Below are 27002 nucleotides of genomic sequence, written 5' to 3'. Positions count from 1 at the left end.
TTGTGAGAGTGTTGGGTCATCCTTCAGGATAGGTTGTAGATCCTTAATAATGCGTTGGAGGGGTTTTAGTTGGTGCTGAAGGTGACGGCTAGTGGCATTCTGTTATTTTCTTTGTTAGGCCTGTCCTGTAGTAGGTGACTTCTGGGAACTCTTCTGGCTCTATCAATCTGTTTCTTCACTTCCGCAGGTGGGTATTGTAGTTGTAAGAATGCTTGATAGAGATCTTGTAGGTGTCTGTCTCTGTCTGAGGGGTTGGAGCAAATGCGGTTGTATTGCAGAGCTTGGCTGTAGACGATGGATCGTGTGGTGTGGTCAGGGTGAAAGCTGGAGGCATGTAGGTAGGAATAGCAGTCAGTAGGTTTCCGGTATAGGGTGGTGTTTATGTGACCATCGTTTATTAGCACTGTAGTGTCCAGGAAGTGGATCTCTTGTGTGGACTGGACCAGGCTGAGGTTGATGGGGGGATTGAAATTGTTGAAATCATGGTGGAATTCCTCAAGGGCTTCTTTTCCATGGGTCCAGATGATGAAGATGTCATCAATATAGCGCAAGTAGAGTAGGGGCGTTAGGGGACAAGAACTGAGGAAGCGTTGTTCTAAATCAGCCATAAAAATGTTGGCATACTGTGGGGCCATGCGGGTACCCATAGCAGTGCCGCTGATCTGAAGGTATACATTGTCCCCAAATGTAAAATAGTTATGGGTAAGGACAAAGTCACAAAGTTCAGCCACCAGGTTAGCCGTGACATTATCGGGGATAGTGTTCTTGACGGCTTGTAGTCCATCTTTGTGTGGAATGTTGGTGTAGAGGGCTTCTACATCCATAGTGGCCAGGATGGTGTTATCAGGAAGATCACCGACAGATTGTAGTTTCCTCAGGAAGTCAGTGGTGTCTCGAAGGTAGCTGGGAGTGCTGGTAGCATAGGGCCTGAGGAGGGAGTCTACATAGCCAGACAATCCTGCTGTCAGGGTGCCAATGCCTGAGATGATGGGGCACCCAGGATTTTCAGGTTTATGGATCTTGGATAGTAGATAGAATATCCCAGGTCGGGGTTCCAGGGGGTGTCTGTGCGGATTTGATCTTGTGCTTTTTCAGGGAGTTTCTTTAGCAAATGCTGTAGTTGCTTTTGGTAACTCTCAGTGGGATCAGAGGGTAATGGCTTGTAGAAAGTGGTGTTGGAGAGCTGCCGAGCAGCCTCTTGTTCATATTCCAACCTATTCATGATGACAACAGCACCTCCTTTGTCAGCCTTTTTTATTATGATGTCAGAGTTATTTCTGAGGCTATGGATGGCATTTTGTTCCGCACGGCTGAGGTTATGGGGCAAGTGATACTGCTTTTCCACAATTTCAGCCCGTGCACATCGGCGGAAGCACTCTATGTAGAAGTCCAGTCTGCTGTTTCGACCTTCAGGAGGAGTCCACCTAGAATCCTTCTTTTTGTAGTGTTGGTAGGGAGGTCTCTGTGGATTAGTATGTTGTTCAGAGGTATGTTGGAAATATTCCTTGAGTCAGAGACGTCAAAAATAGGATTCCAGGTCACCACAGAACTGTATCATGTTCGTGGGGGTGGAGGGGCAGAAGGAGCGGCCCCGAGATAGGACAGCTGCTTCTGCTGGGCTGAGAGTATAGTTGGATAGGTTAACAATATTGCTTGGTGGATTGAGGGAACCATTGCTGTAGCCCCTTGTGGCATGTAGTAGTTTAGAAAGTTTAGTGTCCCTTTTCTTTTGTAGAGAAGCAAAGTGTGTGTTGTAAATGGCTTGTCTAGTTTTAGTAAAGTCCAGCCACGAGGAAGTTTGTGTGGAAGGTTGTTTTTTTATGAGAGTATCCATTTTTGAGAGCTCATTCTTAATCTTTCCCTGTTTGCTGTAGAGGATGTTGATCAGGTGATTCCGCAGTTTCTTAGAGAGTGTGTGGCACAAGCTGTCAGCATAGTCTGTGTGGTATGTAGATTGTAATGGATTTTTTACCTTCAGTCCTTTTGGTACGATGTCCATCTGTTTGCATTTGGAAAGGAAGGTGATGTCCGTCTGTATCTGTACCAGTTTTTTCATGCAGTTGATAGATTTCCACTCCATACGGCTAAATGCAGTGCCTTGCATAATGACAGGTTTCAGAGTAACAGCCGTGTTAGTCTGTATTCGCAAAAAGAAAAGGAGTACTTGTGGCACCTTAGAGACTAACCAATTTATTTCATTCAGAAACCAGTCGGAGAACATTTCAATCTCTCTGGTCACGCAATTACAGACATGAAAGTCGCTATTTTACAACAAAAAAACTTCAAATCCAGACTCCAGCGAGAAACTGCTGAATTGGAATTCATTTGCAAATTGGATACAGTTAACTTAGGCTTGAATAGAGACTGGGAGTGGCTTAGTCATTATGCAAGGTAGCCTATTTCCCCTTGTTTTTTCCTACCCCCCCCCCCAGACGTTCTTGTTAAACCCTGGATTTGTGCTGGAAATGGCCCACCTTGATTATCATACACAATGTAAGGAGAGTGGTCACTTTAGATAATCTATTACCAGCAGGAGAGTGAGTTTGTGTGTGTGTGGGGGGGGGGGGGTGAGAAAACCTGGATTTGTGTTGGAAATGGCCCACCTTGATTATCATATACATTGTAAGGAGAGTGGTCACTTTAGATAAGCTATTACCAGCAGGAGAGTGGGGTGGGAGGAGGTATTTTTTCATGCTTTGTGTGTATATAATAAGATCTTCTACACTTTCCACAGTATGCATCCGATGAAGTGAGCTGTAGCTCATGAAAGCTTATGCTCAAATAAATTGGTTAGTCTCTAAGGTGCCACAAGTACTCCTTTTTTTTTTGTGAATACAGACTAACACGGCTGTTACACTGAAATCTGCATTATCTGAATCCCTTCCTAGTCCTCCGCCATGAGATGCATGCTCTCTGCAGCATGGTTCTCATGCTGAGGGAAAGGAAAGGATTCAGATAGCATAGAGGTTTGGATAATAGAGCAGACACACTCCCCTGTCCCCCCACAACCAGGACTGTGCGGAGGAGGAGGAGCCCCCAGCTGTGGGGGAGGCCACCCTGCTGCTGAATGGCTCCTGTGGCAGTTCAGGGGAGCCCAGGGCATTCCCGCTGTCATGAGAGTGAGTGAGTGGGGCTGTGACAGCAGAGCTGCGCTGCTGCAGGACTGGTGACACCCAATCCCTGCAGGCACACGGTGCGGGGGCAGGGGGGAGGCTGCGGTCCTGCCAGGGCAGAGCACAACACCTGGCCAGGACTTTGCTCTGCCCTGCCAGGACCGCAGCCTTCCCTGCACCTTGTGCAGTATCACCGGCCCTGCAGCAGCAGAGGGAGCCCTCTCCAATCCTGCTGTCAAGGGAGTGAGGAGTGGGGTGGCAGAGCAGAGACCCCCAGCTAGGACTGTGAGGAGGAGTATGACAATGAGCTCCCAGCCACAGGGGAACTGCCCCACTGCTGAATGGCTCCACCCCTTTCGATGATCTGAACTCCTGATCATCTGAATAAAACCAGTGTCCCCCTTGTTTTTTGGGCAGTTGGGAGTATACTGTAAGTTAAGCTATATAATTGCTTAAATAAATGTGTATAGATATCTTCCTGGTTAGCACAAAAAAAAAAGAAGCTCCAAATTTAGTGCAAAGGCTATATTTATTTGCAAATAAACATGTTTTAGCGCTTATCAGCCAATAAGAATTAACCTTTCTTTAGGAAAATAACCTGAAAAGCACAAATGCAAAACCCAGTTAAAATGGATGATTTAAATCAAGGTTTCCTGCTTGTTGATTTAACTCATGATTAAAATCGGTGATTTTAATTGCTTTGATTTTAATCAATCCACAGTATTGGGAGCTGCATTCCTTTGTATATTCTCAGATATGGAATGCTTCTGTCATTATGGGGTGCTCATGCTGCCCCAATGATGATGACTATTAGAGTTTGTCTGTTTGTGGTCAGGGTATGACAGACTCACAAGTGTGAATGCACAGAGGTGACTCTTGAGAACAGGTACCTTTCTCAGTCCCACTCCACCAGTAGCGTACATGCGTCTCATGCTGTTCAGCTGCCCTGTTCTTCCTTTGTGGCCAGAGGACTCATGGGTGCTCAGTAGACAGGGGTGGCTCTACCAATTTGGCCGCCCCAAGCAGTCGTCACTGAATTGCCGCCGCCGCAACAGCAGCGGAGCTGCCACTGAATTGCTGCCACCCCCGGAAGAGCGGCAGAGCTGCTGCCGAATTGCCGCCGCGGGACAAGGACTGCGGCCCCATTCTGATTGCCACCCCAAGCACCTGCTTGGAAAGCCGGTGCCTGGAGCCGGCCCTGTCAGTAGAGGAGCACTCTAACTCAGGCAGCAGCTCAGAGGATCTTGTAGTGACCCTAACTTGTCTGGTGCCATCCCACAGCCACAGGCTGGTTTGCTATGCTCCAAAATTAAAGGATCTTTGGCATTGGGTTTCACAATCCTAAAAACTGGCCCTTAGGTGTTGTTGGGAAGGACAATGTATTATGCCACTTCCTATCATGCTGACTGATGTTCTGATTGTTTCCTTGTACTCCCCTGTCTTTCTGTATCCATCTACTGTCTCTTGTTTTATACATAAATTACAAGCTGTTTGGGGCAGTGGCCATCTTTTTGTTCTGTGTTTGTACAACACTTAACACAATGAGATCATGGCACATGACAGGGGCTCCAAGGAAATATAAACAACAACAATTAAAAGTTATCTTTAGGAAAAATCAGAATGATAAACTTTCACTACTAACAATTGGTTAGCCTCTTTAAGATATCACTCTGAAAAACAACTAGAAACATACATTAAAACACCTCCAGAAAGCTGTGATATCTTTGAGATGTTTAGGTCCTCAGAATGGAGAGTGCAGGACAATGGCAGCAAGCTTTGAGGGCCATGAAAGTCAATTCTGAATTCAGTGGTGTTGTACTGTGGCTGAATTTGACCCAAAATATTGTTTGGGGGAAATTCTTATACCATGAAAAAATTGACTCAACTCTTTTTCTTGATTCCTGTTTGCTTAAGATAAGCAGTGACTATTCAGTAAGTCATTTGGCTAAACAGCCTGCTGGACTATTTGTACAAAGTGTCCATTTTTAATTCTGTGCTCTAAAAGTCATAAAATCACTTGTAAGACCATGGAGTGAAAATCCTTACTGCTAAAAGGCTTGTGCAAGGGCTGTGCACCACTTAAGTCCCACTTAAGCCCTGTTTCCAGAGCTCAAGTAGTGTATGACCCTAATGCTGGTCCTCTACAAAGGAGTGAATTTCACTCTATCTTAATAGGTTCACACCAGTTTATGGAGAATGTCTCCTCTGCTGGGTTTCTGCATACACACTATTAGCTCATGAATAAATATTCATGTATGACTCCTTTTCCGCAAGTTCAAGTATTTACTCTGCTTTTCAAAATAGATATTGTGGCTACGAAAATAAGAGTTTGGACTAGTGTCATTTTGAAAAATAACCATTCTATAAGGGACATTTCTCTCAAATTACATTTGTTATGGTTGAAAACATTGCACATCTGAGGGTTGATTTAATTCCCTGTAACTTTGGCTATTCTTAAATTCATACCCTGGCACTCTGTCAGAGCAAACTAAACTACTCATTGTTAGAGGATAACTTCTTCAAAACTGATGCTGTTCACATCTTGAAAATAGAGATGCAGATCCACAGCTGGTGTAAATTCTCATAGATCTGGTAAGCTGAATGAAGCTATATTAATTGGTACCAACTGAGGACCTGCCACCTGGACTCTCTCATATCAGCTGTTCTCTCAAATGCAGTCTTTTCTTTCTTAGCATAATATTTAGAAAAAGCAGTGTCACAGCTCCTGGGGGTATTGTCTAGTCTCCAGACTTCACAGTCCTTATTGACCTTACAGTTCTTCAATGCCTTCCCCAGGTGGCCCTTTCTCCCTGAAGCTATGTGACCAATCCAGTAAGCCCCGTCCCAGTTCCTTCTCTGATCCTGCATCCTAGTTATATCTCTTTGGCTGATATAAGGCAGGAAACCTTATAAGCTGTTACCTGTAGCGCACATGACCAGGAGCAAGCATGTGACCTGAAACGTCAGTTCCCTGTTTTAAAGGGCCCAAGGACTATAACAAGCATACTGGGATGTGTGCATGTGCCCCAAGGCCCACCGCCCTGTTACAGCTAGGCTTTCATTATAGTGTTTTCTCCCTTGCCTGCCCACCCTGTAAGACTCCAACCTAGGTCCTCTATAGCTCTCTTTGACTTCCTCCTTTCAATATTCAAACGGTGAGTTCATATTGGTAATTGATTTTTCCAGAGTTTACATTCCTTTAATTCATTGGGCCTTTTCTGCTTATATTTTTATTTATTTTATTTGTACTGTCAACAGTGTGTAAAGCATTTTATAGACAGGTAAGAAAATTATTTTCTTCTGAAGAGCTTGCAAACACAGAAGGGGAGAGAAGACTATAAAAGCAGCATGATTGAATGGAGAAGTTTAGCAGGCATCTTTTCAGTTCCGTAATTTTTGTTGCACTGTAAATTTTTTTATAGGAAATGCTTGTTGTCATCTAGTTCCTGATTCTCAAGTTTATACTTCTTAATCTCATGCATTCTTTTAATTCAGCATATCCAAAACATATCCAGTTAAGTAATAAGAAGAATGCTTTCAACGTAATTATCATCTCCTTTCTTCTGGAATCCAATATCGCATTCAGCCTACCTCTCAGAGCAGAGATGGGTGATACAACAACAAACTCATTTGCCTCCCACATCTGAGGACTATAAGTCTTTTCAGCATTATCCCTTCTGTAATACTGTGAACATTCAACACTCTTGATCAATCCACTGTGAAAATTCTTTCTGCTGCCTTCATTTCCTCTTGTTTTGACTGCTGTCATTCACTTTCTTGCTGTTTCTCTGCATCCCAACTCTTAAATTACTATAATCTACAATAATGGCAGCACCGCACCACTCTTGTAAGCTGTAGTGTTTTGGATCACTACTATAATGTGTTTATATTTCCAAAATGTGTAATGCCTTGTCTCTCCTCATCTGTATCTCAAAATGTGAATGTTAGCCTGTCCTCATTAGCTTCCTGCCTCTAGCAGTAGTACAAAATCTCTCTCCCACACTTCAAGAATTTCCATAGAATGGTTCCATTCAACCTCATCTGTGTTTGCCAGGTAGTTTGTATTCTTCTTTATTGCCAATTTTTAAATTTTTCTTCCCCTTTCTCTTCAGAGTAAGGGTGCCTCATGCTAAGGAGCAGCAGTCCCTTTGGCAAATTCTAGAATGGTGTTGGACACAGAAAAGGGACTTGTATAAAACTGTGCTGGCTGTAACATAGGACCTGAGTCAGAAAGGGAAAGAGAAAGGGGAAATTGAGTGGATACTGAGGAACTTGAGGGGTAAAAGTCATATCGTCTTACCCATGCAACTGCTGTTATTGAAATCAGAGGCACTCAAATGACCAAGGTCGAACATGATTAGGCCCTCAGATTTGTATTGCTGTGTTTTAAAGCATTTTTATTTAAATACCGCATTCATTATTCCTTTGCATGTACCTTAAAAATCTAAGGACTGCATAATGTGCAGGAAGGAAAACAAGTTGCTGACTGTAATGGGCTAACCTTCTAACAATATCCTCTAATTTTGCACCTGTAATTAATCTTCCACAGTCAATTGTGGGCATACATTATAGCATTTAGAACTTTAACTATCTGCAGACACAGCCAGATAGAGCTACATCTTAATGTAGTCACCAGCAGTAGATTGCAGGCACAAAAAGAATATTTTTTGTTTGGTTTTAAACATAGCCAAAACTAGTTAGTGTGGTGGTGATAACAGAGAAATACTATAATAGCATCCAACTCTGATTTAAAAATTAATAGAAATATCAAATTAAATGGTAGGTAAAATATCAAATGTTCCAGACTAGGGATGTAAACTATTAAACAGTTAACCAATAAGTTTTGGTCTTACTGTTAATATATTGTATTTAACATTTAAAACAGATTGGCAGCAGCTCCGGACCCCGACCCCCGCACTGTGTGGGGCTGGGCAGTAGCCCCGGACCCCAACCCCAGACCCTGACCCCCGTCATGTTAACAATTAAATGGTTAACCGATATAATTTTAATAGTTTAAACGGGTACTTTTTAAAATGATATTTACATCCCTATTCCAGACCTGTGTAATGCACAGCTGTAAATCATTTTTAGTGCCAAATCCTTGTTCTATTGAGGTCAGTGGGAGTTTTGCCTTTAACTTAAATGGAATGAGGCTTTGGTCCTTGGTCAGGAATTGAACTGTGTCCTGTACTACAGCTGTGGAATGCAAACTACAAGGAAATGAAAGGAGCATGAATTGTTCTATAACCACATGATCGCTGACAAATCTTTGTGAATGAATTTTCTAAAATCAGTATCAGACACTCCAGTATGTTGGTGTTCATTACTGTCACCAGCTGATTTACAGAAATGGTGGCAAATTATTCTGATGCACCATTATGGTGCATCAGAATATTTAGTGCAAATCTAAATGGTAAGAGGTCCCTCCTCTAAAATAGAGCAAATATTGAACATCCCAGTGATCTTTCAAAGGGTTAAGAGATCAACCTGAAAAAATCCAGAGAGTAAAAAAGTGGAAACTTTATGAATTAACATATACTCCTTTTTAAGTCTTCTGACATTTCGGATTTTGATGGAAGTGACTGGCCTAATCTGTTTTTCACCATTTTTATTTGCACTCTACTTCCTCCAGTTCTTTCCTTTTCAGCCTCACATATGTCTAAGCTCCTTTGGGTACTAATGATTTTAAAGGATAAAGATTACAGTGTGTGAGACTACAGATAGCAGAGGAGTAAGGACTGCTAATTATGAGCCACGTGATAATGGGTAGTCGTGTAAATAAACAATTCACCTAAAAGCAGATCTCTTTCCTTTGCTTTTTCTATACATGTAAACACACATGTACATGCATGTGCATGAACGCACAGGCACTCATAGTAGCAGAGAAAAGAGAGGTCTCAGTAACCTTAAAAAATCAGGTTTTCCTCCCATTTCACCTAAATTCAATCCCAATTCACCATTCTCAAACCAAATTATTCTTTGGAAGGAGAAGATAGGCTTGTGCTTAAAACACTGACTTGAGACTTGGGAGATCTGTGTTCAATTTCAAGCTTATTTCTAGATATTCTGTGTAACCTTGGACAAGTTTATAATGGAACCCCAACTTTAGCTGGCACCTCTAGGTATTACTGTAGCACAAATAACAAAAAGATCGGATATCATAAATGCAGGGTTTAGCTTAGTTAAAGAACTAAACAGAAAGAAAAACAGAACTGAAGGAGAAATCTTTCTTTAAAACACCTCTAATAATCGCAAAATCCAACACACAAAATGGTTCCATTACCATACATTTCTTTTGTTATAAATCCTTTTTCTCCAGTGTGAAAAGTTTTCATTTAATTTTACATAAGTTATAAAATAACCCAACGAGATGCTAAGAAATGTATAACTAACTAGAGAGATTAAGGCAATAAAAATGAAGATGTAATGAACCTGACTTTTCTATTTATAAAAAAAAAATATTTAATACATCCACCAGTTGTCTCAAGAATCAGAGTTTGCCACCTTTTAGTGTTCAACCAAGCATCAACACAGCAATAGGCTCATAGTTTTTGACATAATGCTAATGGAGAAACATTTATGCTTCAGACTAAATTGTATGGGCTAAATTTATCAGCATTGTATGGTTAACGTTCATTACAAAGTAGTGTCTTCCTTTTTATGTTAAAAGAAGAACTTGAATATCGGGCATATTCAGATATGTTTGAAAACTTAAAAACATTTGAAAAGTACATGAATTTCATATTTTTCTTGCCACATTGCTAATTACTGAATACATGATGTTAAAAAACCAATGTTTTCTATCTCATAGCGTGTAATGTTCAGTAAAATATTCTAAAATCGAGTTGGTTGTAGTGAAGGTATGTTACATCAACTGCACAAGCACACAAATCAGGCTGCTTCTTTTCAGACTTCTGGAATCATCTTGTTCAAATTGGGCATGCTCAGAGGCTTAACCTCACCAGAGTTACTCCCATACTGGAAACATGCTACCTCTTCTGTGCAGCTCATCACACTTTTTTGCTTGACGTGTAGTGGAGTTCTAATACTAGATTTTTTGGCATTTCAGTAATTTCCAAAGCCATAGACAGTTCAACCGTAGAGAATAAACAGTTATGCCATAACCTCACTGTTCTGACACCACTGCAGGATTGCACAGAAAGCAACACGTAGCTGACAGAATGCTTATTACTGACACAGATATCAATAGCAGCAGAGGAAATGCAAAAATATTAGCCAAGTACATTCTGATACTTTTTCCCCCTGAAATTTCCTCATGTGTGAAAATTTTTAAGTTTCTCTTTATTAACCTTTATAAAGTTTTGTAGTATAACATGTTCCTAATTTACTGTAGGCTTTAACTCCTCATTAAGAGTATAATCCTAATTAGAGAAACTGGGATAGATAATTTAGTGACATATGCAACAAAATGTACTAAAATGGGTAACAAATCACAATAGTACAGCATTTTCCCAAGGTCTGATTACATCAAGTACTGTCACGGTGTGCGTCACCCAACGCCATACTGGCACCTCCTCCTGGTTGTTCTGGGGATTAGCTCAGGACCAACACCTCCATCTGCACCTTGTCACTCCTTCTCTAAAGTCCGCCTGCAACCCCTCCTGCAGCACCAGGAACCGTAGTGTCCTCTTCGTGGCTCAGCCCTCCAGCCACGTCACTGTCCATGTTTCCCCCTTCCAGGGGAGTTTAGCTCCTAGTCCAGCCACTTCCCAACTGGCGACTGCCGTGAATTGCCCTGCCAGTTCCCCAGGGGCGAGTGTAAGGGACCCGGTCCGCCCACTACTCCAGGTCCCAGCCCAGGGACCCTGTAGATTGCAACCTCCTGCTGCATCCCTCTGCATCTACTATTGCTGCCTTTCCTTAGGCCACTTCCCCGCAATCACAGCACCCTCCTCAGTCTCAGCAGCCCGTCTAGAGCTCCTTCTCTTCTCCCCGGGTTTCTGTCTGCACTGCCCTGTCCAAGGCGCTACAGGGTTGCACCCTACTCCAGACACAGACTTCCCTCCTCAGGCTCCAGGAAGCTACTGACCCTGCTCTGCCCTGAGGCTCTTTTTATACGTAAAAAAAGATTTACAGCTTTTCACAGTCCCTCTCCAATTGGCTGCTTTTCACACAGCCTCCCTAGGGCTCTATTAACCCCTTACTGCCCAGTTTGGGGCAGATACCTTATCACAAGTACACATTCAGATTAATGAAATTCTGAATTCCATTTGTGATAGTGTAATCTGATTACTCCAAGATAAAGTTTATGCTTGGGCTGCTGTAGTGATAATGGGGGGTGGGAGGGAAGAAAGGACATTGCCAACAATAAGGTGGCAGAGCTCTGTATTTCTGCTTGGGGCATTGTCCATAATAACACCCTGATCAGCTTGAAACAGTTTAGGTGATACGTTGTATTTTGTCAGCAGTGTGTTAAGTGGTAAGTAATAACAATGATATTAATGTACAGGCTGGTTGATATTGTTAATACAAATATTGAAATCTATTGGAGAGAAATTAAAGATGTACATTCTGTTGAAGAAAACACATGGTAAAGTTGGGCCTCTGCCTTGAGTCAGTAATATATCTAGCTGCCTAAGTCTTTCATTTGAACAGAAATTTACATAATCTTTCTAATTTAAGAGAGCTGCAAATATTTTAATATATTTGAGATGTTGGTATGTGCCTGGCATCCAGCTCCTCTCCTGAAAATAAATACAGAGTTGAATTCCAAGATAAAGGAGATAAAACCTTTTTTTGTGAGGTGTATAGCTCCGGGCCAAATCCTGCTTGCCTTGTTCATGTAGGATTAAATTAACTCCTCTCCAGAGGCTAGTACAAAGCCTATGCATCACTTAGGTTTGGGATGGCCATCTGGACACGAGTAAATTTCACCCATGGATTTTAAGACTGATGATGATGTATGAATGATGTAGGCAGAATTTGCACCTCTATGCAAAACTATCTCCAAAACCTCACAAGCTTCATCTCAGGGAAAACTATTTACTTCTTGGTTCCAGAAGGGTATAGCTCTGAAGGAAACATTTCTGTGAGATATTAATCTACAGAATTTGGTTTCAGATTTACAGCAGAGTGGTTTTAAGTGATGAAGGCAAAGTGTTGCTGTCCTGGTAAGATCTACTTACTGTAGTGTGAAATGAAATTCTAGTTATCTTCTGCTCAGCATTCCTAACCATCTGCAAGACAGCACCAGTGAGGGAATTTAGCCTGCGGCAAGAATTTTTCCAGTGACTTTGCCAGTGGATGTCTTTTTATCATGCAGGTGCAGATAGACAAGTTTAGTTCAGTTAGTAGGACTCTTGCCTTTAAACTAGGAGATCATGGATTAAAACCTACTCCTTAAAAAGAAAAGGTGTACTTGTAACACCTTAGAGACTAACAAATTTTACTCCTTTTCTTTTTGCAGATACAGACTAACATGGCTGTTACTCTGAAACCTACTCCTTGTACTCCTGTATTGTTAGCTAGGCCATCCTTCAAATGAGATGTTAAACAGAAGGCACAGTAGATAATGTTCTGGCCAGCATTCCCTTTCTCAGTAATACAGTTCTACAGCTGAACTCTTGTTGGCTTTAAGGCCCTGTCTTTATGGGTATTTTAATCATGTTAGTTCAATTGAGTTAGCTTAACACAATTGAAGAATTTCTTCAAGACACAGGCTAACACTTTTAAAGTCATATTGGTTAGCCTTGGTTTAGCCTCTGAGGTTAAGACACGGCAAGCTAATGTTGCTTCACAGATGGTAGCTGATGTCTTGAATAGGCTTTTCAATTGTAGTAAGCCACTTGATTGAGTTGACACATCCTTTTTGAAGAACACATCCTTTTTACTTGTCAAAATAAGGTGTAATAGATCTTTTATTTACCTATGCAATACCTGCACTACCATGATCTAACTCATTGTTTTGAAAAGTGCATTGGGATACCTTAAGTATTAGAGCCAATATATTAAATAAATACACTTTTAAAAAACAATAATAAAGACTTTGGCATCAAATATCCATAATATTTGAAATATTATTATGTAATAATAGTTCATCTAGTTTAATTTTGTTTTTATTGCTTCCCTGCAGGCCAAGGCAACAGATGCGGATGCAGGCCAGTTTGGTCATATCGACTATTTACTTTATGATGGATTCCATAACTATGAAAAATCTAAAGCATTCCGGATAGATCCACATACAGGACACATCTGTGTGTGTCAAGACATTGACAGGGAAAGGGATCCAGCCACTTACGATCTCTTAGTGAAAGCGACAGATGGGGTAAGTTTCACCCTGGAATATTACTTGACTTGTGAGCATGTTTTGTATTTTGAGCACAAATATAAAGTTTTAACAAGGGAGGGAAGTTTTTAATATGTTTATATGGAAGTTGAGAGGACCAGCCTGCAGTCTCTGTAGACTACGCTGGATGCTTGCAGGCTTTGTTGGCTGGGATATATGGAACATATGCCTCAAGAATATCTGTTGAAGGCTGTGCTCTGTGGCCAACTCAAGAACTGCCCATGATGCAGAGGAAGGCCAAAGTTCCAATACAGCAACAAGGCCAAGCAAGGTCTCAAGAAATTCAGCATTCCCACTGACAACTTGAAGACACAACCCACAACTGCTTAGTCTGGAGAAGCTGGGTCAAGGCTGGTGCAGTCATCGCTGAGAGCCATCAGATAGTCCAGACTGAGGCCCACAGGTGAGCCAGGAAGCAGTGCGTGTTCCAACCACCATCTGGCGAGTGGACCTGTAGCAACTGTGGAAAGGTCTGCCATTCTCACACTAGGCTCTTCTCCCACACTGCTGTCAAGCACCATTTATGGACTGACTCTTCATGTTTCCTTTCATCTGTCAAGATGCTGGTTGGCCATGAATTTGGAAGTTGCAGAAATTTTAATTGGAAATAAAGTATTACCCCTAAGGAAATAAAAACATTCTTGAACTAAATCAGAGAATAATAGAAAGTTATTAAAGTCTATGTGTAAATCATATTTTATCTTGCTTCAGATGGGTAAAAATAGTGCTGCTGAATAGATATGAAAATACATATATGTGTATGCAGTATCAAGATTAGATATATTAATAATGGATACTTGATCTGGATGAGAGCATTGGTAGTCTCAAGAGTTTCACACATTTCCCTTTCATTTGGCTCAGAAGATTTGGGTTTTGCCAAAACTCTATGATTTTTTCAAATAAAAATATAGTAAAAGAGGCTCGGATGGAAATGTTATATGTGTATTCTGATCAGATTAATGCCCCAGTGATAAAGTTTAAATCAGAATCATGAGAAATCTGTAGGCACGCCAAAACTATAGACTCTTTCATTTTTGGATCAGTCTGTGATTTATCTTCTTTCAGGGAAATCTGATTTTTCAGAGGTTCTTGACTTGACTTTTAATTGTGGGAGCTCAGTGCTTTTAAAAATCAGATCCTAAGTTCCTCAAGTTGGCACCTAATATCCATGTTCACTTTTCAAATGTGCTTTAGTATATATCAGAGCTGGTACTGAGTCACCTTCCATGTCCACTGCTGAGTTACTGTAGCATGCACCTCCTCTTGGCCCCTTAGAGTATGTTTTCATTGCAAAAAAAAAAAAATAAATAAAAGGGGAGGGGGTATGTGCTTAACTCATGATTGCTAAACTGTATTAATTAACGTCAGCTAAAATAGCAATGAAGATATGGCAACTGAGGTAACCCAGATTAGCAGCTTGATTTAGGGTATGTCTACACTGCAGCTTGGAGGTGTGATTCCCAGCTCAGGTAGACAGATTTATGCTAGCTCAGCTCAAGCTAGCATGCTAAACATAGAAGTGTGGACACTGCAGCACTGATAGTGGCTCAGGTCAGCTTAGGTGCCTGAGTCCAAGCCTGCCCAGCTGACTAGGTCTGAGCTTCGATGGCTAGTCCAAGCTGCTGCCTGTGCCACAACATCCACATTGCTTGAGCTGAGCTAATGAGTCTGTCTGCCTGCTCAGTGAATCACACCTCCCAGCTGCAGAGTAGACATACCCTTAAAGTGTTCAGGGGAGCCTGGAATTGAACTGCAGCTGCTAACGTGAATTAAAAGCCAAGCTGCTGTGTCTTCACTGCAATTTTAACCTGAGTTAACAACCTGAGTTAAGAACAAACTCCCCTTTCCTCCCCCCCACCCCCCCGAGTGAAAACGTAGCCTTAGTGTTTATTTTCAATGCTTGGGCAGGCGCATGAGTGATAGATGTTAGCTGTGGAGTTAGCTGTGGAAGAGGGATTTGGCAAAAGAAGAGAGAAATAAATGGAAAAAGTTGGGAGAAGAGCGAAGGGTCATTGGTAGTGACAAAGGGAGGGAAGGAAGGAAGGAAGAAAGAAACTGAGAAGGTTAAATAGACAATGAAGAGGAGGAGGAGAGTGAATTTTCCAGGTGGTACACTGCTTATTTTACAAATGAAATGGTGCAGTAGAAATATCAGTTTCTTTCACCCTGTTTGTTTCTTCTCTATGACTTGATTTCTGAGCCTGGCTGCCTTTTTTTATATTTGCCTTTTTAGAAGCAGCAATGGGAGAAAAAGAACTGCTCAGAAATGACCACAGGGAGACAAGTGTAAAAAGTAGCACCTTAGAGGCTAACCAATTTATTTGAGCATAAGCTTTTGTGAGCTACAGCTCACTTCATTGGATGCATTCAGTGGAAAATACAGCGAAGAGATTTATACACACACAGAACATGAAAAAATGGGTGTTATCATACACACTGTAAGGAGAGTGATCACTTAAGATGAGCTATTACCAGCAGGAGAGCGGGGGGGAGAAAACCTTTTGTAGTGATAATCAAGGTGGGTCATTTCCAGCAGTTAACAGCAATCCATTGGTGATCTTCCTGAAAACACCATCCTGGCCACTATGGATGTAGAAGCCCTCTACACCAACATTCCACACAAAGATGGACTACAAGCCGTCAGGAACAGTATCCCCGATAATGTCACAGCAAACCTGGTGGTTGAACTTTGTGACTTTGTCCTTACCCATAACTATTTTACATTTGGGGACAATGTATACCTTCAAATCAGCGGCACTGCTATGGGTACCCGCATGGCCCCACAGTACGCCAACATTTTTATGGCTGACTTAGAACAACGCTTCCTCAGCTCTCGTCCCCTAATGTCCCTACTCTGCTTGCGCTATATTGATGACATCTTCATCATCTGGACCCATGGTGGTTAGGGCTCTCATCTGGGAGACCTAAATCCTTGTCTGTATTGAAACAGGGATTTGAACCCAGGTCTTCCCCTCCTCCCAAGTGAATTCCCTAAGCACCACACTATTGGCTATTTTGGGATGAGTCACTCTCAACATCTCCGATTGAAGCTGTTCCTCTTTTTCATAGAGAGAGAGAGTGTGAGAATGGCCCTGTAGCGCAGTAGTTGGGGCACTCACCTGAGAGGAGGGACACCACAGTCCAAGTTCCTGTGCCAGTGAATAATTATTTATAGAAAGTGAAAGAGCCCCCACTCCTCAATCCTGGTGCCATATAGCCTGGTGGTTAGAGCACACCTGAGAGAGGGGAAGACTTTGGTTCAACTCCTGCTCCAGAATGGGGATTGAAGCTGGGTCTCTCACATCCAGAAGTATCCCAAACATTAGGTAAAAGGGAATCTAGCTCTTCATTTCCTTTTATTAAACAAAAGGTGGAAAATACCTGAAATTGAAATGAAATGTTTCATTTTGGGTCAAATGAAGCATTTAGTTTGACCCAAAACCAAATTTTGCAGATTATTTTGATTTGCTGAATATTTTGAAAACTTTTTCGGTTCGACCTGAACTGATTTAAAAAATAAATAAATTCAGAACTGCTAATGAACTGAAAAATGAGTTATTAAGCCAGCTCTACTTATGAAACCTAATCCTTCTGTCATGAACGCTAGTGACAGAACTCTCACTGATATCAGTGAGGGCAAGATTGGGTGCAGTATTACTGTAAGTTGAAAAACAGCAAAGAAATCCAACAAACGTTACACACAATCCCCCCTTCTAGTTTGCTAAATCACTGAACTTACATATTTAAAAGTTTCAGTACAAAAGTTAAGCCATACATGTGACACGTACCTCATTTTGAGAGACGCCTCTCATTGTAGTCCCTAAGTTATCTACATGTTTGGTATTCCCCTCCACACTTTTATTATCGAAAATTACTTACATCAGAACTGTTGTAAGTAAGGTTATAGAAAGGAACGAATCCCATAGCACCTGCATGAATAATTTTTGTGTTGTTCATTTTGGGGTCTTTGTCACACATGATCCTCCGTAACGGACCTTTGCAGATTGAGAGCTGTGTGTGCAGTAACATAAGTTCTCTCATACATCAGATACTGTATATCCTTAGGTATATATTTAGAGTCAGACTGTACCAGTAAACCATAACTCTAAATACAGCTGTGGTATATAGCCACAACTTCCGAGGAAAGCTCCAGGAGGTATTGTGCTTTAATGAGAAACTATGTCTCCTGGAGTTTTTGTGGATAGCAGATGCCGTGCTACCACTTAAGCATGCAGCACATTTTCCCCTCTCTAGCCAGCCCATTTGTGGCTGGTGGTGGCGCTGCCTCCTCCCTTTTCCTTTTGTGGTTGCTTTTGCCTCTGGGTGCTAGTTAAAAAAGCAGCATGTATCCTCCAGAGACCACAGACTTGTGATTGTGGCTGGTCCTGAGTGGGAGGGAAGCAGAAAGAGGGAGAAAAGCACATCAACCCTCCTCTCACATGAACCTGCACAATGCTCAGCCACAGTTTGGCTCTAAATAGTGAAACAAGTGATTAGAAGTAATACATTTGTGTAATATGGACAAGTTAATGATATTAGGAGAGCCTTAATTTAGTGGATTTCCTGTTTTTTCTGTGCTTAAAATGCAATGTTAAAGTTATAATTCTCTTTCCACCTGCAAACCTCCATTTTTTTAGGTGTGTTTGAGTTACTAGTGAACTAAAAACATCTTGAACTGCTGCAAGAATATAATGATTTTCATTCTCAAATAACACAAAAACAGGTGAAGGCATTTCCCTCAGGAAACCTTCCAAAATTTTTCAGCTGTAGGTTGAGACCAGGCATGGAAAATGTCAATCTCAATGGTGAGTTTTTCAGAAAGAGAATATGAAAAACAGGAATTTTAATGAAAGGTCTAACATAGTCTTAAAGGTAACCAAGAAAGGGGAATAAAATTGTATGCCCTTTTTCTGCTTTTTAAAGATATGAGAATAAGGCCTGATACATTTTAATGTTCTTGTTTCCTTTGTTTATCATTTACAATAAGAATGCAATGCAATAAGAAATTCTGTGTTTTGTTTTCCCTGGATTGGATGGAGGTTTGTTTATACCCACGGTGGTACACCTAGCAATACGTATGGTTATACAATGAGGCATTAAAATAAACTCAGCTGCATGTATGAAACAATATCGAGTTTTTAAAAAGTGTGTATATGTTTTTAGTGTTGTACAGTTACACTCTGATCAAGCCTTGTTGCTAATCAAGATACATAGTCCCATCCTTTTGTGTGCTCGCTTGCGTTATTTACATGATGTCCAACAGTTTGGTGTTCTACTTCATCCAAAGAAACAGTGGTCCATACAAATCTATTCTGCAGAAATTGCATTTGCAGGGAGTCAAGGACAAAGCATTTTAACCACGATGCTTTTAAAGAAATCACTTCTAATTACACATGCAAGCACATCTGCTGAATATGAAGGTGTAGTTACATAACTGATTATGATGAAAATTGAGTTGTATGCTCAGAGATGATTACCCCTCTAGTCCACTCAGAATGGTCTGTTTTCTTATTTATGCAGATAAAATTGTAAATTCTTTGCTATTAAGCACAATCTTTTGAAAATTAGAAGTAAATGCAATTGACAGTTTTTACAAATGTAAATCTTAAGGAAGAAAGAGAATGAGCATCATATATGGTGCATGCTCTGACCTTATTGTCAGGGAACACTCGATATATAACATTATAAAGAACAATGTTGATTCTATCCATTTATTCAGGAATTTTAGAAATATGTGTTGTTTGCTTCATTGCATAAAATGGCTTGCAAGGTATATTGTTACCTGGTAGCACCTTTGACATACTGTGGGATAAATATGTACCCTTGACAATTCTTAAATCAGATAATTTTTAATAATCTGTGGCTTATCCCGCCACTGTTTGCTCAGGCCAAATTGCCATTCCTGAAATGAGGATTGCAATGGGAGCTTTATCTCAGAAAGGAGTAGAGGATTAAACCTCAAAATTATCAAATTCATAAGATATTGGTAAACATTATAAAACATATGTCATTTACCTGATAAACTAAAATGGATCTAAACTGGGTGATTATATATGATACTTAGATGTGTTATTAAAAAGGAGTCATTTAGCTAATAAAATGCTATTACATAATGGAAATGTCTATGAAAGCCCTTCAAATAATATTGGCTATGTGTTGAGTGGTCAGTTTTTAATCAACACCAAAACTAGTTGGATCAGTTCAACATTTAAAACTTTCCCAATGCTTCTTGGTATTTAGATGTATTCTGATGAATGTGTGATGATACTGCTGAAACTCGAAATGGCTTTCCTACTATGTGTTGTGTATAGAGAGAGACTTAAGCTTGTTGTCTCTTTCTTGTGTTTTAGCAGATACATGTAACTGCTACCAATATTCTTCTCTTTTTTTTTTTAGTTAAAGCAGTTATTGTAATACGCAAAGTGCCCAGTTCGGCACTCCTTTCTCGGGCAAAATTCCCATTGAAGTTAAAGCTTTTGAAATTAGTGGCTAATTCTATTCCTTCCTTGCCCTACTACAGCATTACAACTTAAAAACTGCATAAACATATTTCAAAGAAAATAAAATCTGTGTTCAAGTCTTGAGAACCTATATATAACCTTTCAGTCTGGAACAACATTTTAGTGGAATCTTATATCCCAGCACGTTGGGGGCTATAATTGAAATCCTGTCAGATTCTTATGCAGTCTTACAATGTAAACAACAAAAATGCAGCTGTTCTACATAACATCATAGGTATTTGTTAAGCAGTAGAATCTCTTCTGTCAAGAAAGTAGTATTATTTATATTTGAAAAATGGTTCGAGAGGTTTATAGTTAGCTCCATGTTTTTACACAGATTGGATGTTGCTAGGGAAAAGAAAGTCTCCAGTTATGGTCATTTCAGCTCTGTAGCAGTATATCATGTTCATTGTTTGTTCCACAAGTAACAAAATTTCAGAATCACAACAATGTGACTTGTACCCAACTTTATTGCCATTCCATCAATCAGCACAACTGTAGTTAAAAGGTTATTTAAGCATTTGAGAGACATGAAGTTATGTGAGCAATATTTCTAGAATACAAAGGCAAAATGAACAACAGTGTTCTACTGTTGCTTGAAATATGTTTTAACAAATGTAATTTTCTTTCAACAATGGGCATGCTTAAATCAGTCTTCATTTCCTGGATAATCAACTGTCATGCTTGTCTCTGAACAGATAAAGGAGCATATTCATGTGGTTAGAAATAGCAGCCGTTTGTTCCCAGTCACTAGGGGTCTTTCTCAAAAATTACCACTGCCAGGGTAACCTTAAAGAAATTCTACTGCATCAAAACAAGAAGGGTTGCATGTCATCCATTATACTGGGTGATGACAATAGTAGAGCCTCTCTTCACTTGTGTCTAATGGATATGCTTCAGGGTCAGGAAAAGGAGGCACTGGCTCTTCAACAACAGTGGTTAGCACAAGGACAGAGAGGAATGAGGTAGACCAGCCGTTACATGCCCCTATCTCATGACCCACCCTTCTAAAAATATTTCAGAATGGACCTTCCCCTAAAAAAGATTTTACAGTCTAACTCCTTAAAATGAACTACTTAGGTTGGAGAGTGAAATGTCTGCATTTTTCCTTAGCAGTCAAGAACACAGATTGGGTCAAGTGGTTTAAAATTAATCCCCATAATACTTTGCTGTTTTTAAACTCCTCCCACCTTTGCCCCCTTTCCCATATTTTTCCTTCCTTCTCCTCCCCCCGCCCCCAAAAAGAAAACCCGACAGCACCAAATGGGTGGGGGATAAGGATTCCATTTTCAACCTAATCTCCACCTGTGGACTAAACTCCTTTAACTTTGTTTGTGGGTTCAGGATTCAATTTATTGTAAGAATACTGCAAATAAGTAATTTTTCATTACTTTACTTAATTTTCCTCATACATTTAAACTAAGGTTCCTCACAACAGTGTCATGACATTGTCAGTGCCAGGCTATAGAGACAACATGACTGTGAAAAAATATGGAAAAATGAAAGCCTCAGTGAGAAAATTTACAGACGTTGATGGATTTATTTATTGTATCTCAGGAATTCAGTACAAGTCTATAGAGTCAACAGACCAAAGATCGAATGCAGTTTTTTTGAGCTTGCTACTGCACTGTAGTGCAAATCCCAAGTGCAGAACTCTGCCTGAGTGACTGGACTGCACTCTGGACAGTTTTGTGAAGGCCAAAAAATTTTTCTCAATAAACGAGGCACACAGTGGTGCATGCAGAAATATACGTCTAAGTTGCACCCATGGTTCCTGTGGCATCATGCATAAATTCAGAATTGCTAAACATAGCTTGCCCTTTGTTCATGCCAGTATCCAATTTTTGTGTGTGCAGTCTCTATAATTACTTACTCAACTTACATGTACACATTTTTTGTGCATAACTCTTTGAAAATCAAACTCTGTATCCATAGATTGTCTTCTTCCATCCGTGTTGTAATGTACTGTCAAGGGCATGTGCAGAAATCTGTATATCCCATTATTCCACTGCCACACAATTGACTTCTTGCTACAGAACTGTGCTACAGAATCTCAGCTTTGTTAAAATGATGTTTTAGCCATTATGGCTGTAGAGAGAACCTTGAAAATGTGAACCAAAGCTAAACTGATACAGTAGTGCTTTCCTACATCTATAGGAAATCTAAAACAAAAGTGCTGAGAGGTGAATGACTGTGCATCTCAGTCACGGCTCTATGGCCTCCATGATTCTGCAGCTACAGAATTCATTTTTTTCCAAAATGGCACAAAATTCAATTTTTTTGCTATGGAATTTACCATATTGCCATTTTTCTGTAGTTCTGCCTTGCTCAGACTGGCCTGCAGCTGCTGCTTTCTCTTCAGCCTTCCCCACAAGGTCGAGTTAATAAGCAGTATATGCTCCCTGTATTGTTCCATGGAGCCAGTGCAAGAGTTTGGATTCTAGCCAGGGTGTGTGAGAGGCAGAAGTGTAAGCCAAGTGGAGAATAGCAGAGCAGCCCAGTCTTGAGGAGCTGGGGAGATGAGTTAGTGACGACAGCTGCAAAGCTCACCACCCCCTCCACTGCCAGATGCACAGGGACAAAAGGAGGGCCAAGGTCCAGGATGTGGAGTCAGGCTTCCGGGCAAGCCTAGCAAAAAAACTATGCTCAAAAGTAGTTGTCTATTATTTGAAAATATTCACTGATGTAAAATTATGAGCCATAGTTGTGTGTATTTGTGTGGGAAATGGGAATGGATAGTATTTCATGTCAGTAGACTAAATTAATGTTGCCAGGGAAGTTAGGGAATGGAATACAGAGGTTGCTCCTGCAGAATTTGATCCCATTGTGCCTCTGAGTACCCAAGGGGGTATGTGTGTGTGTGTGTGCTGGATGGATTGTCAGCACTGCCTGAAAGTGTGTTTCCCTTTAGAAGCTAGTCTGTAGAGGAAATGGGCCCTAACGCTAATACAACTAGTGGAGATTCTCTTTTTGTTCAAGTGCTAGAGGCATTTGTTCTTGAAGAAAAAGGGCCTGACCTTTATCTGTGAAGCCACAGAAAGTGTAATAGGTGATGACTGTGAAATCCTATGTGCCAAGACGTACAAGGGATTTACATGGATAATTCTTGTTAGAGTTAACAAGAGTTCTATACTTAAACCTCATGTTCCTTCATGGGAGAACAGATCCCTTTGTGTAGTGCAGTAGCTAGCACAGTGGAGCTGCATTAAAGATACTATTAACTCCCTAAACTCAATTTTCTGGCTTTTATAGGTGCCTTTAAATAGTTACTTTTAACAAATGTTTTTGTTCAGTTTAATTGTAGATTGTTTTATATTCTAGCAATGCATTGAGGCATGTATTTGTTTAACTGTAACTGACCTTGATTTTTACTTTGTTCTGGTTTATTCAACAGGGTGGGCTAAGTGCCCAAGCTTTTGTTCGTATTGAGATAGAGGACATTAACGATAATCAACCTATTTTCGACCCAGCCAGCTATGTGACAAGCATCAGTAGTCATACGCACCCAGGAACAGAGATCATCAATGTCGTTGCCACAGACAGAGATTCGGGGATATATGGAGTTGTGACATATGAGTTTGTTCCAGGAGAGTTTTCTTCCCTTTTCACAGTGGATACTTCTTCAGGTACAGTATGTGTGTGTGACACAGAAATTATAAGACACACCATGTCACACTTTTTCTTTGAAACTTGGTTTCTTTGTTTAAAATCAAGTCATAAAATCAAAACTTACATCCTGTGGCATATGTGCAAGATACTTTCTTTGTTTTTTGTGAGCAAATGTTAAATGACCTTTGCATCTACTGGAATAAATAGAGCTCTAGAATGTATGTCACAGAAAGTGGAATGAGAAGTAGCTGATGTCATTTCTCTAGCATTTTAAATTGGAAACTAGAGCATTTTGGCCATGCATTAGTTGTGCACTAATAATTACTTTATACAGTATGTTAATGCTTAGAACACTAAAGACTTATCCTAAGTGCTTTTTCTTGAGGGACAGTTAGTCTCTCTCCCTCCTCACCAACAAGGAACCTCTTCTTCTAGACGTTTGCTCCCTCCAGGACTTCTATCAAATAAGACCCTTCCTTATAACCTTCCAGAGTGTGCCACAACAAATTTCTCAGCATGCTGGCAGTCTCATGCTACCCGGCAGTCTCATGCTACCCACCAGTCTCTCTCACTTCTAGTTCTACCTCTCTGCTTGACTCCACTGTCAGCTTCATGAGTATCCTTTCGTGCTCCTTACTTCCTGACCTGACCTTCTCCCCAATTCTGACTTCTGGCTTGAGAGAGAGGTCTGGATCCCATACCTGGGCCCTGAGTCACACTAGGAGTGTAAGCCAAGGCAAGAAGGCATTCTTGATAGGGTCAAAGCAAGTCAGGATGAACTACTTCTAAGAGTCTTTAATGCACCTTGCCGTCACAGAAGTCGCTCTTTTACCACTGCCAAAAAAGCAGACCCTGATGGTTTTTTTGTAATCCTGGGAAATTCGGTGCCTATTGAATTAAATACCAGGGGCATAACCAATGCCTAAAATATACCAGATGTTCAATATTTGGCTTTTAATATTTGGAAACTAAACCAGACTACAGTTCAACTTAAAAATCTAGTATACATACACTACCAGGAATATAGCCTGATAGACAGTATTATTTCCTGATAGTCTGCCATTTAAGATTAATTAACTTTGACATAGGGGATTATTTCATATGTTTTAATAATTTTGCTGTGTGTGTGTGTGTGTGTATTAGCTGTTTGGCATGGAAATCATCATAAGGAAATACTCTGTTCTCTCAAAATGATGCCTATTTGCATCCTGTGACCTAACACCTAAAATATTCTGATGAACAGAAGAAACTAATCTTCTTAGGAAGTTGGCCCGCTTATCTTGGCTATTTCATAATTTACTTTTACCGTGGACCTTAACTGCCTGTCAAATCAGTCCCTCTAGGGCATTACTGATGCCAAAAAATATATAGGTCAATCAATAATCAGGGAACTGGATCTCCACAATCATTTAACCGATTGTTTCAAAACTGCATCAGTGGCTTGTCAGAGAGAGCCCCGGTAGGTTACTCAAGAAGAACTGGCTTTACAGTATGCCTTTCTTTAAAGGGTTCTTCTCCCTTGAATTGTGGCCCTTTATCCTCATTTTTCCAGTTTGGGTGATTTGTATAAGGTAAATGTCATCTTTAATCATGAGGAACACTTGAGACATCAGTATCTTGTGGAACTATCATGGTATTTTATCAAACAGAGATCAAATTAATAATGAAATAACCTGAGGTCATTATTGCTGGCACTTATAAATGAAAAACCATTTGGGTTGAAGACACTATTCCCAACCTTATAGCACTTGGATTCTGATTGCATATAATCAGATCTCATGGGTAATTCCTGAGATCTGGCTGTGTTTTATTTTAACCTATTAATATTAATGCTAATGTATCCTTTTTGGTAAAGGGTACCCTTTTTCCTTTTTTTCATGTCTAGCTGCAGCAGTGTGTATAGTTAATTAATGGTGAGCTGAAATTGTTTCTAAACTGTTGGTGATATCTAAGTGACAATAGCCCTTGTAACTGTTAGACTACTCCCCAGAAGTTCTGCAATCTCCCTGGGTTAAGTAGCTATGGAAGTTGATCAGTATTAAGAATTGGAAGCAAATTTTATGGCTTGTTCTGTGACAGCACAGAGACTGAGTTCCTCCTCTTCCTCATTTTCTGAGAGGCAGGAAGATGACCAGTTGCCATTTAGGATTTTCCCTTTCTGTAAGAATCTCTTCTCTGCTTCTGATATTGGGGGGATTCACTGAGAACACCACGTGTCCCTGCTGCTGTTCTCTCAAGAGATTGTAAGGAGACTTACTCCAGCTGTCATGTGGATTGCATTGGCCCAGTTTCATGGGGAGAAGATGATGTATAGAGACTATCAGAAATAGAAATTGTATTGTGAGAACAGGTGGGCTGCAAACTTCTATAATCTCTCCTCTCTCATGAGCTATTTGAAAACATACTCCAAGGAGGTCATTTTTGAAGCCTTCGCTGTGGACTTTCCCTTGAAACCACCATCTGTGGATTGTACGTTATACAATATTGTGAATTTGTGCCATGGCAAGTCCCATCTCTTTTGCTTTTTTCCACTTGCAAAGAAGGGATTAGGGAGATGACAATGTGGTATGGGTATGGTCATGGAGGTTGGAGTTAGAAGCTGCATGTGGATTTATTTTACAATTCAATTTCTTAATTTCTAAGCGATAACTGTAATTGTTGGAAATGTGTTCAGGGCTCAGGCAAGATAGTTAGTTAATTGAGTCTTTTTGACTTATTTTGTTAGTCCTTAAGTAGTTTGGCTTCCTTTGATATGTACATGGGACAGACAATGGTATTTTCAGTTTTAGGAAAAGACATTACAAAAAACACATTTTTTACTAGCTGAGAATGATAGTAGTATAACAAAACTCATGTACCAGATGAAGCTATTCTCCAGGCCAAGTGAGATTTTTATTTTACGGTGTCCAGAATGTATGTTTTTGTGTATTGTTGTAGCTCAGCTCAGGGGCAGTCGCAAATTGCTGTATTCAGGATTTATAGCACTCACCAAAAAAAATAAAATTTTCTTTCCATTTTCTGAATAAAAAAAGAAATGGATAAGGGAATTAACAACAACAAAAAAAAACCCAACAACAAAAACCTGCTTGTTGAATATCACTTCCTGCCAACTATGGCTTTGCCAAGGAAATTATATGACTGTATTACCAAAACTGTAAGTTTTGCACAGCAAGCGAACTGTGTTCACAGTAAGAAATCTTCATGATCTGTTGGTCATAGCAGTTGGTCAGCAACAGGACATTTAAAAATAAACAACCACTTTTGACATCTAGATATTGAGGTTGGGCCTGATCCAAAACCTATTGAAGTCAATGGGAAAACTGCCATTTATTTCAGTGGGCTCTGGTTCAGGTTCATTGTGTGACTCTTTTAGATCAGTACAATGGAAAAAAGAGCTTTTCATTGAACGGACGGACACAGATACATATTCCAGTACAAGGATTAGTGGAATTTTAAAAGACAGGATTAGTGGCA

General features: G+C 40.4%; 1 protein-coding gene across 1 annotated transcript in view; it reads left to right on the top strand.

Annotated features, from left to right (window-relative positions):
• DCHS2 (dachsous cadherin-related 2) overlaps positions 1-27002 on the top strand; it is a 232076-nt gene that overhangs the window by 107516 nt on the left and 97558 nt on the right. Inside the window, exons 2-3 of the mRNA XM_073343187.2 lie at positions 13207-13398; positions 23314-23545. Of these exons, the coding sequence (XP_073199288.2) occupies positions 13207-13398; positions 23314-23545 (424 nt within the window). The remainder of the gene's footprint in view (positions 1-13206; positions 13399-23313; positions 23546-27002) is intronic.

The sequence above is a fragment of the Lepidochelys kempii genome, chromosome 4, assembly GCF_965140285.1.
Source record: "Lepidochelys kempii isolate rLepKem1 chromosome 4, rLepKem1.hap1, whole genome shotgun sequence".
Classification (NCBI taxonomy): domain Eukaryota; kingdom Metazoa; phylum Chordata; order Testudines; family Cheloniidae; genus Lepidochelys; species Lepidochelys kempii.
Note: the sequence above shows the minus strand (reverse complement) of the source record. Positions and strands in the feature narration are given on the sequence as shown.